The sequence below is a fragment of the Siphateles boraxobius genome, unplaced genomic scaffold (assembly GCF_051911475.1).
Source record: "Siphateles boraxobius isolate OS27281-9 unplaced genomic scaffold, OSU_SipBor_1 5, whole genome shotgun sequence".
NCBI lineage: Eukaryota > Metazoa > Chordata > Actinopteri > Cypriniformes > Leuciscidae > Siphateles > Siphateles boraxobius.
The window spans coordinates 2,501-16,857 of record NW_027509141.1 but is presented as its reverse complement, the minus strand read 5'-3'; the positions used below and the strand labels follow the sequence as shown (position 1 = coordinate 16,857).

The 14,357-nt window shown below is 46.5% G+C and overlaps 1 protein-coding gene across 1 annotated transcript in view; it reads right to left on the bottom strand.

Annotated features, from left to right (window-relative positions):
* The window catches only part of slc11a2 (solute carrier family 11 member 2), a 34,743-nt gene extending 26,967 nt beyond the window's left edge, over positions 1 to 7,776 (bottom strand). The window contains exons 1-3 of the mRNA XM_077204351.1: positions 7,644 to 7,776; positions 4,871 to 4,983; positions 136 to 255 (exon numbers count right to left, since the gene is read on the bottom strand). Of these exons, the coding sequence (XP_077060466.1) occupies positions 136 to 255; positions 4,871 to 4,983; positions 7,644 to 7,677 (267 nt within the window). The 5' untranslated portion in view covers positions 7,678 to 7,776. The remainder of the gene's footprint in view (positions 1 to 135; positions 256 to 4,870; positions 4,984 to 7,643) is intronic.
* Positions 7,777 to 14,357: the final 6,581 nt, after the last annotated feature.

Below are 14,357 nucleotides of genomic sequence, written 5' to 3'. Positions count from 1 at the left end.
CACACACACAGGTTACACAGGTCACACACACACACATATTACACAGGTCACACACACACACATATTACACAAGTCACACACACACACACACACACACCTCACGTAATAGACAAGTGCAGACGAACCCTTACTCACCTTAAACCCTGCTTTAGCGCCGGACTGCAGGTCCGACTCGATGTTCCCCGGGTCCAGATAGGCGATGCTCATCAGGAAACCCGGGCCGGTGAAAGCCCACAGTTTCCGGAAGCTGAACATCTAAAGAGAGGAAGAGCAGCGAGAGTCAACACATTTATCCAATAAGCAGACATGCACATAAACAACGATGGAAAGACATTTACTAAATAAACCCCTCAAACCCTCATGTGAGGCTGTGATTGGATAACTGGAGTAGCCAGTGGACCAATGGCATTGCAGCATCTCTAATGGCCGGATGTGTGAGCAGAATGATTGGGTTTAATTCCCTCCAGAAGCGTCTCACACACACACACACACACACGAGTGTGCTCCCGAACACCAGCATCCGAACGCCAGAGAACATGACAGCGTTTATTGTGTTTCGTCTGACGCTCGACACACACCCGTTTATGATGGAGGGAAAAACAGACACTTTGAAGAAACTTACAGTTTATTACTGATATTTTGAGTTGATTTCACAGGAAGTGAAGATTTAGTTCTCTAAAACACATGGGATGGAAACAATGCTTTATTCACAAATGTTATATGCATTATCCAGTTTTGTGCAGACGTTAATTTCACAGCTTTGGATGGAAACACAGCTAGCGAGAGTCTGACGGTGTGTATACGCGTTGAGTCCCTGTGCTCTGCTTTCACTTCTCCGATCCTGATCCGGGCCAGAAGGTCAAAGGTCGCTGTTGCTCGAGCACAGGCTGATCGTGTCGGATCTCGACAACACATGACGAGTCTACATTACGCTGTTTTCACAACTTCCCTTTTGTCTTTATTTTTCCACTCGAGTCTGTTCCTCTTGCTTGAGCTTGAAGAAATCAAGATTCATGATGTTTTCAGACTAATTCATGAGGAAGAATGTAATAATTATTAACATCACAATCTGACAAAGCCCTGTGTTCTTTCCCATGACCCTTCACACACTCGAGACTGATAATGACAGATGTGTGTGTTTAATGTGTGTGACAGATGAACCGATCACCTCTTCCTCTTTACTAGGAGTTAATAAACATCAATGAACATCAAAGGAACGTTGAAAGTGTAAGACTGGAAAACTAGTTGAGGAACATTTGAACCTCGTGCACTATCGAGACGAAGACTCTCCTCCCTCTTCCTAATCTGCATTTCTCCCCCTCATTCTTCACTCTTGCAGAGATTACCCAAACTCACACAAGAATCTAAATGGTTTAATGTGAATGATTATCATCGAGTTTTATACATGTTCGTTATTATTTGGAATGTCTCAGTGCGACTGGTACAAATGTCTCATTCCCAAAGAAGTAAAACAAAAGGTAATAAGGTTTTTAAGAGTTTAGAGATAGCATGGACACAAAGGAGGGTGGGATGGTTAAGCCCTCCTGTTCTCAAAAGGTGTTACCTCTGAATGCAAATATAACGGAACGCAGCGAGAGCTCGTGGCCTTTTCTGTATCTGAGATCGGCCCGTGAGCTCGAGAGTCGAGTCTAATGTCGGGTAAACATTTTTCCTCTTTGCTCTAGACTGAGCATTAGATGTTTTGCATTGATTATCTTTGAATTGATTATGAAATTGTAATGATACATTTACCTGACATAATAAATTGTTATATTTGATTACTCTAATTGACTTTGACATTATATTCATTCAAGAGTTTAAAAAGAATAGTAAAACATTCACTCCCACTTAATGATGCACGATGTCAGATGAAATAACGAGTGAATACATATGACAAAATGTATTGCATTTAACCAAAAATACTTTGCCGCGAGAAAAGACAACAACACGCAGAGCCCTTCCATGCTGTCGGATGCCAGACTTTGGGCCGATCGAGCGCGACATTACAAAAGATACAGTACAACTTCCTGAAATCAATCATGTCTCATGTAATCCATCAATCAGTGTTTCAACCGTCAATAAAACAGCTGGAGAACAACAACGTCACATTTACCTCAGAAAAGCCTTTCAGTGACTATAAACTCTAGAGAGGAGCGTTTAATTAAATAATTAAATATTAAAATAAATCCATTTACATCCACCATTTAATGTTTAATTTGGAGTTATTATATTAATTAACATTAAAGAGCACCTATTATGCCCCTTTTCACAAGATGTAAAATAAGTCTCTGATGTCCTCAAAGCGTGTATGGGAAGTTTTAGCTCAAGATACTCAACGGATAGTTTTTTACAGCATATTTAAATTGTCACTTTTTGGGGCTCATAAAAAAAGGGCGTTTTAGTGTGTTTCCCTTCAAATGCAAATGAGCTGCTGCTGCCAGCACAGGGGGCGGAGCTTCACGAGCTTGCGCTCCGTCACCACAATCTCATCTCACGGAATAATATCAAACCAATAGTAGTGTTCATTTCGACCCGGAGTCGGACAATGATGCCTACAGAGTCCGAGAATATACGCTGTATGAAGATAGAACGGCTATAGTTTAGTTTAATTACGGTTATAACACACATTTATGTTCAAACGTCATGTAAAAGTGAATTTTGCATAATAGGTGCCTTTTAAGTTAAATATGCCTTTTAATGTTTTAATGAGTGTTGATTATTGTATCTAAAAAATAAATAGCAACTGAATTTGGCAGGATTTTTGTACTTTACAGCTTAAGTTCAGAGAGATTTTATTTATGAAGAATAACTGACATTAATGTGTTTGGCAACAGTATCAAGTGCGCAGACTGACAGAGAAGACAGTGGATAATAACGCTGTCATACAATTATTTTGTATGAATTTGTTTTAAATAAAATATTGTTAAACACCCAAAACGAATAGAGAAAAGTTGGCATACTTAAAAAGAATTAAGGCCTTCTAGGGTCCATACGGTAAAAGCTATTTTATCTAAAACTACCCGAAACCCGACCCCTGACCCCGAGGGCAGTTCTGAGGGCGATCGGCTCGGGGCGAGTTCAGTGGGGTCGGGTCTCGGGTTCGGTCGGGTCTCGGGGCGAGTTCAGTGGGGTCGGGTCTCGGGGTCGGTCGGGTCTCGGGGTCGGTCGGTCGGTCGGGTCTCGGGGTCGGTCGGGTTTGGTCATGGGTTCGGTTGGGTCTTGGGTTCGGTCGGGTCTCGAGTTCGGTCGGGTCTCGGGGTTGGGTCAGTTCTCGGTTGGGTCGGCTCTCGGTTGGGTCGGGGCTCGGGTTCGGTTGGGTCGGGGCTCGGGTTCGGTTGGGTCGTGTCTGGGGTCGGTCGGGTCTCGGGTTCGGTCAGGTCGGGGCTCGGCTTCGGTTGGGTCGTGTCTGGGGTCGGTCGGGTCTCGGGTTCGGTCGGGTCTTGGGGTCAGGTCTGGGGTCGGTCGGGACTCGGTTCGGTCGGGTCTCGGTTCGGGTCTGGGTTCGGGTCTTGGGGTCGGTCGGGTCTCGGGTTCGGTCGGGTCTCGGGTTCGGTCAGGTCTTGAGGTCGGGTCTGGGGTCGGTTGGGTCTCGGTTCGGTCGGGTCTTGGGTTCGGTCGGGTCTCGGGGTCGGTCGGGTCTCGGGGTCGGTCGGGTCGGGTCTTGGGTTCTGTCGGGTCTCGAGTTCGGTCGGGTCTCGGGGTTGGGTCTCGGTTGGGTCGGATCTCGGTTGGGTCGGCTCTCGGGTTCGGTTGGGTCGGGTCGGGTCTTGGGTTCGGTCGGGTCTCGGGGTCGGTCGGGTCAGGTCTTGGGTTCTGTCGGGTCTCGAGTTCGGTCGGGTCTCGGTTGGGTCGGCTCTGGGTTGAGTCGGCTCTCGGGTTCGGTTGGGTCGGGTCTGTGGTCGGTCGGGTCTCGGGTTCGGTCGGGTCTTGGGGTCAGGTCTGGGGTCGGTCGGGTCTCGGTTCGGTCGGGTCTTGGGTTCGGTCGGGTCTTGGGGTCGGGTCTGGGGTCGGTCGGGTCTCGGTTCAGTCGGGTATTGGGGTCGGTCGGATCTCGGTTCGGTCGGGTCTCGGGTTCGGTCAGGTCTTGAGGTCGGGTCTGGGGTTGGTTGGGTCTGGGGTTGGTTGGGTCTCGGTTCGGTCGGGTCTTGGGTTCGGTCAGGTCAGGTCTCGAGTTTGGTCGGTTCTTGGTTCGGTCGGGTCTCGGTTCGGTCGGGTCTCGGTTCGGGTTTCAGTTGGATCTCGGTTCGGTCGGGTCTCGGGGTCGTGTCTGGGGTCGGTTCGGTCGTGTCTTGGGGTCGGTCGGGTCTCGGTTCGGTCGGGTCTCGGGTTCGGTCGGGTCTTGAGGTCGGGTCTGGGGCTGGTTGGGGCTGGTTGGGTCTGGGGTTGGTTGGGTCTCGGTTCGGTCGGGTCTTGGGTTCGGTCAGGTCAGGTCTCGGTTCGGTCGGGTCTCGGTTCGGGGTTCAGTTGGATCTCGGTTCGGTCGGGTCTCGGGGTCGTGTCTGGGGTCGGTTCGGTCGGGTCTCGGGGTCGTGTCTGGGGTCGGTTCGGTCGGGTCTCGGGGTCAGGTCTGGGTTCGGTCAGGTCTTGAGGTCGGGTCTGGGGCTGGTTGGGTCTCGGTTCGGTCGGGTCTTGGGTTCGGTCAGGTCAGGTCTCGGTTCGGTCGGGTCTCGGTTCGGGGTTCAGTTGGATCTCGGTTCGGTCGGGTCTCGGGGTCGTGTCTGGGGTCGGTTCGGTCGGGTCTCGGGGTCGTGTCTGGGGTCGGTTCGGTCGGGTCTCGGGGTCAGGTCTGGGTTCGGTCGGGTCTCGGGGTCGGGTCTGGGTTCGGTCGGGTCTCGGGGTCGGTCGGGTCTCGGTGTGGGATCTCCTCTACCTTCGCTCGGTCATCCTCCGGGATGGGGACCTTCTCCTCGAAGTATGTGGAGACCGGCTGATCCTGTGGGAGAGGAGACACGGGACTGTAGAGGTCCGGCTCCTGCGGGCTCTCTGGAACACAAACACACACACACACGAGAGAGGGATAAACGGGTCAGAACGACTGAACCTTGAGATGTGGCAGAAACTCTCACGCTTCAGTCACATGTCCCTCAACACAAACTCAAATTAAGACTCAAACATCCTGCAGTTAAAGATCCTCTTGACTATCCTCCGCATTTATGAGCCAGAGATATGATCTCGATCTCCTGTAATATAATCTCTCATTTCCTTCCACTGACATCATCAAACCCAAAACTGCCCAGAAAGCAAATAACATTTTAATGTTGGTGCTAACTCATGACAAGAGACGTACATTATGTAATCAGATTACTTGGTTGATGCAACATTAATGCATATACATTTATACATTATTATTCCAGTTCTTTTTAGAGTAATACACGTTACTTTTAGTTAATTTGCCTAAACAAAAAGAGTTGTACACTGTAATATAACCCGTAATGTTCAGAGATCTTTAATACAGCAACCATCGCTCTAGGGCTCATGAGATAATAATATTCTTAAGTATTTTTAAAAGAAAATGAAGGTGTATGTTTTATAGGCATTACTGCGTTAAAACACTTGCAAAAAAGAAAAACGCCTGGAAGAGATTGCAAACATAAAAACATTTCTTCACTTTCCATTAATTAATGTGGCTAGTTACTTTTTTAGAGAGTCACCATTATTGTAACGCATTACTTTTAGTACGTTTTGTACGTTTTGAAACAGCAGAGCAAACCGAGTCACTGAGTTCAGAAGAGAATGACTCCATAAACCTGGACATCACGAGAGCAACATTCACCATAAACATGAGGAAACTACCCTGATTACTTACTCTCGGTTACGACAGCCATTCATAAAACTCACTACACACACAGCAATAATACATCTGCAAATCACACACTCTTCTCACAGACACTGTAAGTCCATCAGATATTCAGAGATCCAGGCCAGACTCTGTTTTAAACCAGTTTAATCTTCTTTAATAACAACATCTGATTAACTGGTCAACACTGGTTTTCCGTTGCTTGAATCATTGAGCTGCACTGAAACTCGTTCAGGAGTCACACGCGTGTGCTGATGGTCACGTGTGTCAGGAGTCACACGCGTGTGCTGATGGTCACGTGTGACAGGAGTCCCAAGCGTGTGCTGATGGTCACGTGTGTCAGGAGTCACACGCGTGTGCTGATGGTCACGTGTGTCAGGAGTCACACGCGTGTGCTGATGGTCACGTGTGTCAGGAGTCACACGCGTGTGCTGATGGTCACGTGTGTCAGGAGTCACACGCGTGTGCTGATGGTCACGTGTGTCAGGAGTCACACGCGTGTGCTGATGGTCACGTGTGTCAGGAGTCACACGCGTGTGCTGATGGTCACGTGTGTCAGGAGTCACACGCGTGTGCTGATGGTCACGTGTGTCAGGAGTCACACGCGTGTGCTGATGGTCACGTGTGTCAGGAGTCACACGCGTGTGCTGATGGTCACGTGTGTCAGGAGTCACACGCGTGTGCTGATGGTCACGTGTGTCAGGTGGTCACACGCGTGTGCTGATGGTCACGTGTGTCAGGTGGTCACACGCGTGTGCTGATGGTCACGTGTGACAGGAGTCCCAAGCGTGTTCTGATGGTCACGTGTGTCAGGAGTCACACGCGTGTGCTGATGGTCACGTGTGTCAAGAGTCAGACGCGTGTGCTGATGGTCACGTGTGTCAGGAGTCACACGCGTGTGCTGATGGTCACGTGTGTCAGGAGTCACACGCGTGTGCTGATGGTCACGTGTGTCAGGAGTCACACGCGTGTGCTGATGGTCACGTGTGTCAGGAGTCACACGCGTGTGCTGATGGTCACGTGTGTCAGGAGTCAAACGCGTGTGCTGATGGTCACGTGTGTCAGGAGTCACACGCGTGTGCTGATGGTCACGTGTGTCAGGAGTCACACGCGTGTGCTGATGGTCACGTGTGTCAGGAGTCACACGCGTGTGCTGATGGTCACGTGTGTCAGGAGTCACACGCGTGTGCTGATGTTCACGTGTGTCAGGAGTCAAACGCGTGTGCTGATCGTCACGTGTGTCAGGAAGTCACACGCGTGTGCTGATCGTCACGTGTGTCAGGAAGTCACACGCGTGTGCTGATCGTCACGTGTGTCAGGAGACAGGATGTGATGCGTGTGTCAGGAGACAGGATGTGATGCGTGTGTCAGGAGACAGGATGTGATGGGTGTGTCAGGAGACAGGATGTGATGCGTGTGTCAGGAGACAGGATGTGATGCGTGTGTCAAGAGACAGGATGTGATGCATGTGTCAAGAGACAGGATGTGATGCGTGTGTCAGGAGACAGGATGTGATGCGTGTGTCAGGAGACAGGATGTGATGCGTGTGTCAGGAGACAGGATGTGATGCGTGTCAGGAGACGCGTGCACTGATGGTCGCGTGTGTCTCCGCTGATGGTAACATGTGTCAGGAGACAGGATGTGATGCGTGTGTTAGGAGACAGGATGTGATGCGTGTGTCAGGAGACAGGATGTGATGCGTGTGTCAAGAGACAGGATGTGATGCGTGTGTCAAGAGACAGGATGTGATGCGTGTGTCAGGTGTCAGGAGACAGGATGTGATGCGTGTGTCAGGAGACAGGATGTGATGCGTGTGTCAGGAGACAGGATGTGATGCGTGTCTTACCTTCCAGCGAGTCCCCGTCCCGTTCAGTCTTCATGAGCTCCAGGAGTGTGGGTGTCAGACTGAAGGACAGAAAACACACGTGTCACACACAGACAACAGTTCTACTGCAGAAATAAGCTGCATTATACTAATTATAATAATAATAATGAGGCGTGTTGCATATGCTGTGGAGGAACGACAAACTGTGCTTCAGTTAAACCACAGATAAGGTTCAGCATTTTACTCCATTAAATAATACTTAATTACTTGAGTGAAACTATGCACATTTAATTGTACTGAAGTATTTTAAAGCAAACACTTTTCTTAGCCTTTTTTTTTAATTAAGATAAATAATTTTAAGATTCTCATTTCCTCTCAATTATTGAGAAAAGATGATCTATAAGATACATTTACAAACATTTAAGTCAACATAAAAGTGTAAAAATCCAACAGAACTCAAATCAAGCACAGATTCCCAAAACAGTGAAGTATAGAGTATTATTACTCAAATGCTTCACAACCGCTGCGTTAATAAACCCACTAACATCAAACTTCTGAAATAAAAACATTAATTATTGCATTTTTTTATGTATGATGTTTGTTTGTTTTAAGAGAAACTCCTGCGCAGAATAAAACACACACAAACTCGACTGAGATCCTTTAAGCTCAAAATCCCACAGGAGAAGCTTTTCCCATCAGAACCAGCAATTATAACAGTAACTGAAGCTCCTGGGAAAAACCCAGAGAACAGGGAATATTCTCTCACTTATCAACACGTTCTTGCAGTAACGTTAATAGAACGTTTGTTTAAAGTGATCTGGTCTTTAATAATGTTTCTTCCTGAAACATTTTAGTTGGATGTTTGTGAAACTTTTTTAAATATTGCTACTTATTTCAGAGCGTTCAGAGAACATTTAAAAGTAACATTCACATGTTTGAAGAATGGAATGTGTCCTTAACCTCTCTCCCCCTATTAAGTTTTTCTGCCAACAATATTCTGTATTATTTAAGCATTTTCATAAACTGAATTTGCCACAAGGTGGTGTGACAACTGACCAGCAGGACATCCGTCCTCATGTACTTTCCTTGTGCGGATCTCTACTGTGCTGACCTCTGACCTCTACTGTTCTGACCTCTACTGTGCTGACCTCTGACCTCTACTTTTCTGACCTCTACTGTTCTGCCCTATGACCTCTACTGTTCTGACCTCTGACCTCTAGTGTTCTGACCTCTACTGTTCTGACCTCTACTGTGCTGACCTCTGACCTCTACTGTGCTGACCTCTACTGTGCTGACCTCTACTGTGCTGACCTCTACTGTGCTGACCTCTACTGTGCTGACCTCTGACCTCTACTGTTCTGACCTCTGACCTCTAGTGTGCTGACCTCTACTGTGCCGACCTCTGACCTCTACTGTTCTGACCTCTACTGTGCTGACCTCTGACCTCTACTGTTCTGACCTCTACTGTTCTGACCTCTACTGTTCTGACCTCTACTGTTCTGACCTCTGACCTCTACTGTGCCGACCTCTGACCTCTACTGTGCCGACCTCTGACCTCTACTGTGCCGATATACATTAATTCATATACATTAATCAATTACTACTTGATAGGTCTATTAGAGCTGGTTTGGTTGCTGAAACAGCAATTAACGCGCAGTTTGATTTGTGACCGTGCTGTGCTTATTCCATTCATTCGAGTAGCCTGTCATATATTACAAGGCTTAAATCATTAAATATACATACAATAATATACAATATCATATCATAGAACATGTAGTAGCCTATTTGAGTTGATATTACTCCTGCAAAGCTCTGATTTCTGAGAGATGCACGCATAGACGGATTTGCGCTCGTTTCATTTTTACTCTCACCTATTCACTTCACACATTATTGCATAGAGATTTAAAAAAAAAGGCATTAGCCTTCGGGAACAGCACTAATCTACTCCAGTAAAAAACCCTGGAGGATGACCCACCCACATTTATTTTGCTTCCGACCCCTCTTAATAGAGACATTATTACAGTTGCACAAAAACACAGTTTGGACATTGGATTCCTCTCCTTGGATCAGGAAAAAGCTTCGACAGGGTGGACCATCTTTATTTGTTCAAGACCCCTGAAGCTTTTTGTACACATCTTATTCCTCTCGTCAAGCTACTGTGACATTTACAGTATGATGCGAATGAATGGGTCTTTAGCGAGGCCTTTCTCCGTGACCAAGGATGTCCGCTGTGTGGTCTTCTGTACTCCCACTGAACCTCTGCTAGTTCTGCTGAGAAACGCCTGTGTGTTACTGGTGTTACTGTGTGTTACTGGTGTGGTCTTCTGTACTCCCACTGAACCTCTGCTAGTTCTGCTGAGAAACGCCTGTGTGTTACTGGTGTTACTGTGTGTTACTGGTGTGGTCTTCTGTACTCCCACTGAACCTCTGCTAGTTCTGCTGAGAAACGCCTGTGTGTTACTGGTGTTACTGTGTGTTACTGGTGGCACTGGTGTGGTCTTCTGTACTCCCACTGAACCTCTGCTAGTTCTGCTGAGAAAGGCCTGTGTGTTACTGGTGTTAATGTGTGTTACTGGTGGCACTGGTGTGGTCTTCTGTACTCCCACTGAACCTCTGCTAGTTCTGCTCAAGTCAAGTCATCCTCATTTATATAGCGCTTTTAACAATGTAGATTGTTTCAAAGCAGCTTTACAGAGATAAACATATAATTTAAGGTAACAGAGAGTGGTTTGGTTTTATAGTGGTTCTTGAAAAATGCTTTTTCCAGCTAAAGTTAGTTTTGATTGATTCACTTCCGTCTAAATGATCATTTGTTATTAAATTAGGGGCCGCTAAGACGACACCGTTCTCTCTAAACAGACTTTAAACGTGAACCTGTGATAGACGCTGATGGCGTTCACATGCGCATTAAGAATTGATTCTATAGTTATGTGCGTTTGAATATATGTGCGCAGGTTTGTAATTCCTTACACACCATGCCTAAACAAACTACTTGTCTATAAATTTTGATGCAGAATTTTATTTTATCTTATCACTTTGGGTAGGTACTCAAACCGAAAAATTCCACAAGGCTTTATCTGTAGAGTGGTATAGGGATCCTCCATAGGGAGAGGCTAGTTGGCACTTCTGCTGAGGAAAGGCTGTGTGTTACTGGTTTTACTGGTGTCCCAGAAGCCACGGTGAAACTAACAGCATACGCAGATGACGTGACCATAATAATCAAGAGCACTGATGATGTTTCTAAACTAATTTCTAGTTTGATAAGTTTCAGAAAGCTCCATCTGCTCGTATGAACTGGGATAAATGGCCATCTGTGCTGTTGGGAGACTGGGTGGACATAGCCCACCTCGACTGCCACAACAGTGTAAATGGGTTCAAGATGGATTTAAAGGTCTTTGGGACAGCCCAACACACTGAAAAGAACTGGGAGGAGTGGCAGATCTGGTGATGGGCAGATTACAGAAGTGCCATGTGTTCTCCCACAGGATCATCAATAATCCAGCGCCTCGATGCGACGGCACTGAGAAACTGCTTTAAATCCTCCAGAGGAATTGCTTATTAACATTCAAAAGGTTTTTGTGGATTTTGTGGGGAATGGTCACCATCGGCTTATTCCTGTTATACTTTGCCTTCCTGAGGACTAATACATATAGAGTCAAACTTATTAGCAATGAGATTACACACATTACAGAGGCTTTAGTGTTGTGCTGCTCCTTTACGATGGGTTACATTTGGGTTGTCTGACAGATTTAGGTGGGATAGGCCTTGATAAACAGTCGTTTTAATGGAAAAGCCCTTTGAGGAAAAGGGACACGGTTTCTTCCCTAATTTTTACATGCGAGTATTTAAATCATGGAAATATTTAAACTTTATAAGAACAGAAGATGTGCACTATGGGATATATAAAACCCTTATAAAACTACCATCTCATTTGTTTTGTTCCACATTTTTTAAATGCTGGAGTCAGTAAAGTGTTGGATTTGACTGATTTGACTGATGCTGCACAGGTTAAATTAAGATCTCTGAGAACTGTGGATATGATAATCACGAGTATTAGGGATGGGTTAATATCCTTCATAAACTCATAAACTCCTGGCCAGTGTTTACTCAAGATGGAGGAGTGGGAATATAAACCACACTGTTGAAGGGATTTGGTTTTTCATAATGTGGCGAAGAAAACTCTTTATTATACGCGTGTTAAATCTGTGCATGTTGGACATTTGCAAGGAAGCACATATAGTGAATGGAGGGAAGATCTCTATGTGTGAAGAACATCAGTCGAGTATCGTATAAACCTCTCTAAGCGATGTGCAGATCTTCAGTGAAATAAATGTTTTTTGTTTAATTGTTTTGAAAATGTATTTGGTTTATAATTAGTTTTAAACCCTAAAATGTTTTAAATAAAAGGGGTTAAAAGTCAAAAAGTCTCTCTCTCACTCACACACATACACACACACACACACACACTGAGAGCTGGGTGTGTCTGTGCCGTTGGGTTTATCACAGAACTCTCTCGCTGCTCTTCACAGATTAAACAAACAGTGAGAGAGAGAGAGTGTGTGAGTGTGTGTGTGTGTGTGTGTGTGTGTGTGTGTGTGTGTGTGTGAGAGAGAGAGAGAGTGTGTGTGTGTAAGACTGGAGAAACTGGAAGAACTGGAAGATTGTTCTCTCAGAGAGTTGCACTAAGCAAATTAACATTTGAATTCCTCGTGTCATTCGAGACGCAAGTCTCCCCTCAGCAATCCTAATATACATCTACATCATCTACTTCTACATCTATTTCCCCCCGCTCTACATCTACATCTTTCCCCGCTCTACATCTACATCCTCTACATCTACATCTTTCCCCGCTCTACATCTACATCTTTCCCCGCTCTACAACTACATCCTCTACATCTACATCTTTCCCCCGCTCTACATCTACATCCTCTACATCTACATCTTCCCCCCGCTCTACATCTACATCTTCCCCCCGCTCTACATCTACATCTTCCCCCCGCTCTACATCTACATCCTCTACATCTACATCTTCCCCCCACTCTACATCTACATCCTCTACATCTACATCTTCCCCCCTCTCTACATCTACATCTTCCCCCCACTCTACATCTACATCTACATCTACATCTTTCCCCCCGCTCTACATCTACATCTTCCCCCCGCTCTACATCTACATCCTCTACATCTACATCTTCCCCCCACTCTACATCTACATCCTCTACATCTACATCTTCCCCCCTCTCTACATCTACATCTTCCCCCCACTCTACATCTACATCTACATCTACATCTTTCCCCCCGCTCTACATCTACATCTTCCCCCCGCTCTACATCTACATCCTCTACATCTACATCTTCCCCCCACTCTACATCTACATCCTCTACATCTACATCTTCCCCCCTCTCTACATCTACATCTTACCCCCACTCTACATCTACATCCTCTACATCTACATCTCCCCCCCACTCTACATCTACATCTTTCCCCCGCTCTACATCTACATCTTCCCCCCACTCTACATCTACATCTTCCCCCCACTCTACATCTACATCTACATCTACATCTTTCCCCCGCTCTACATCTACATCTTACCCCCACTCTACATCTACATCCTCTACATCTACATCTCCCCCCCACTCTACATCTACATCTTTCCCCCGCTCTACATCTACATCTTCCCCCCACTCTACATCTACATCATCTACATCTCTTCCCCCCACTCTACACCTACATCCTCTACATCTACATCTCCCCCCTCCACTTCTATATCATCTACATCTACATCTTTCCCCCGCTCTACATCTACATCTTTCCCCCGCTCTACATCTACATCTTCCCCCCACTCTACATCTACATCTACATCTACATCTACATCTTTCCCCCGCTCTACATCTACATCTTACCCCCACTCTACATCTACATCCTCTACATCTACATCTCCCCCCCACTCTACATCTACATCTTTCCCCCGCTCTACATCTACATCTTCCCCCCACTCTACATCTACATCATCTACATCTCTTCCCCCCACTCTACATCTACATCCTCTACATCTACATCTCCCCCCTCCACTTCTATATCATCTACATCTACATCTTTCCCCCGCTCTACATCTACATCTTCCCCCCGCTCTACATCTACATCTCCCCCCCGCTCTACATCTACATCTCCCCCCCGCTCTACATCTACATCTCCCCCCCGCTCTACATCTACATCTTTCCCCGCTCTACAACTACATCCTCTACATCTACATCTTTCCCCCGCTCTACATCTACATCTTTCCCCCGCTCTACATCTACATCTTCCCCCCGCTCTACATCTACATCTTCCCCCTGCTCTACATCTACATCTTCCCCCCGCTCTACATCTACATCCTCTACATCTACATCTTCCCCCCACTCTACATCTACATCCTCTACATCTACATCTTCCCCCCTCTCTACATCTACATCTACATCTTCCCCCACTCTACATCTACATCTTTCCCCCGCTCTACATCTACATCTTCCCCCCGCTCTACATCTACATCTTCCCCCCACTCTACATCTACATCTACATCTACATCTTTCCCCCGCTCTACATCTACATCTTACCCCCACTCTACATCTACATCCTCTACATCTACATCTCCCCCCCACTCTACATCTACATCTTTCCCCCGCTCCACATCTACATCTTCCCCCCACTCTACATCTACATCATCTACATCTCTTCCCCCCACTCTACATCTACAT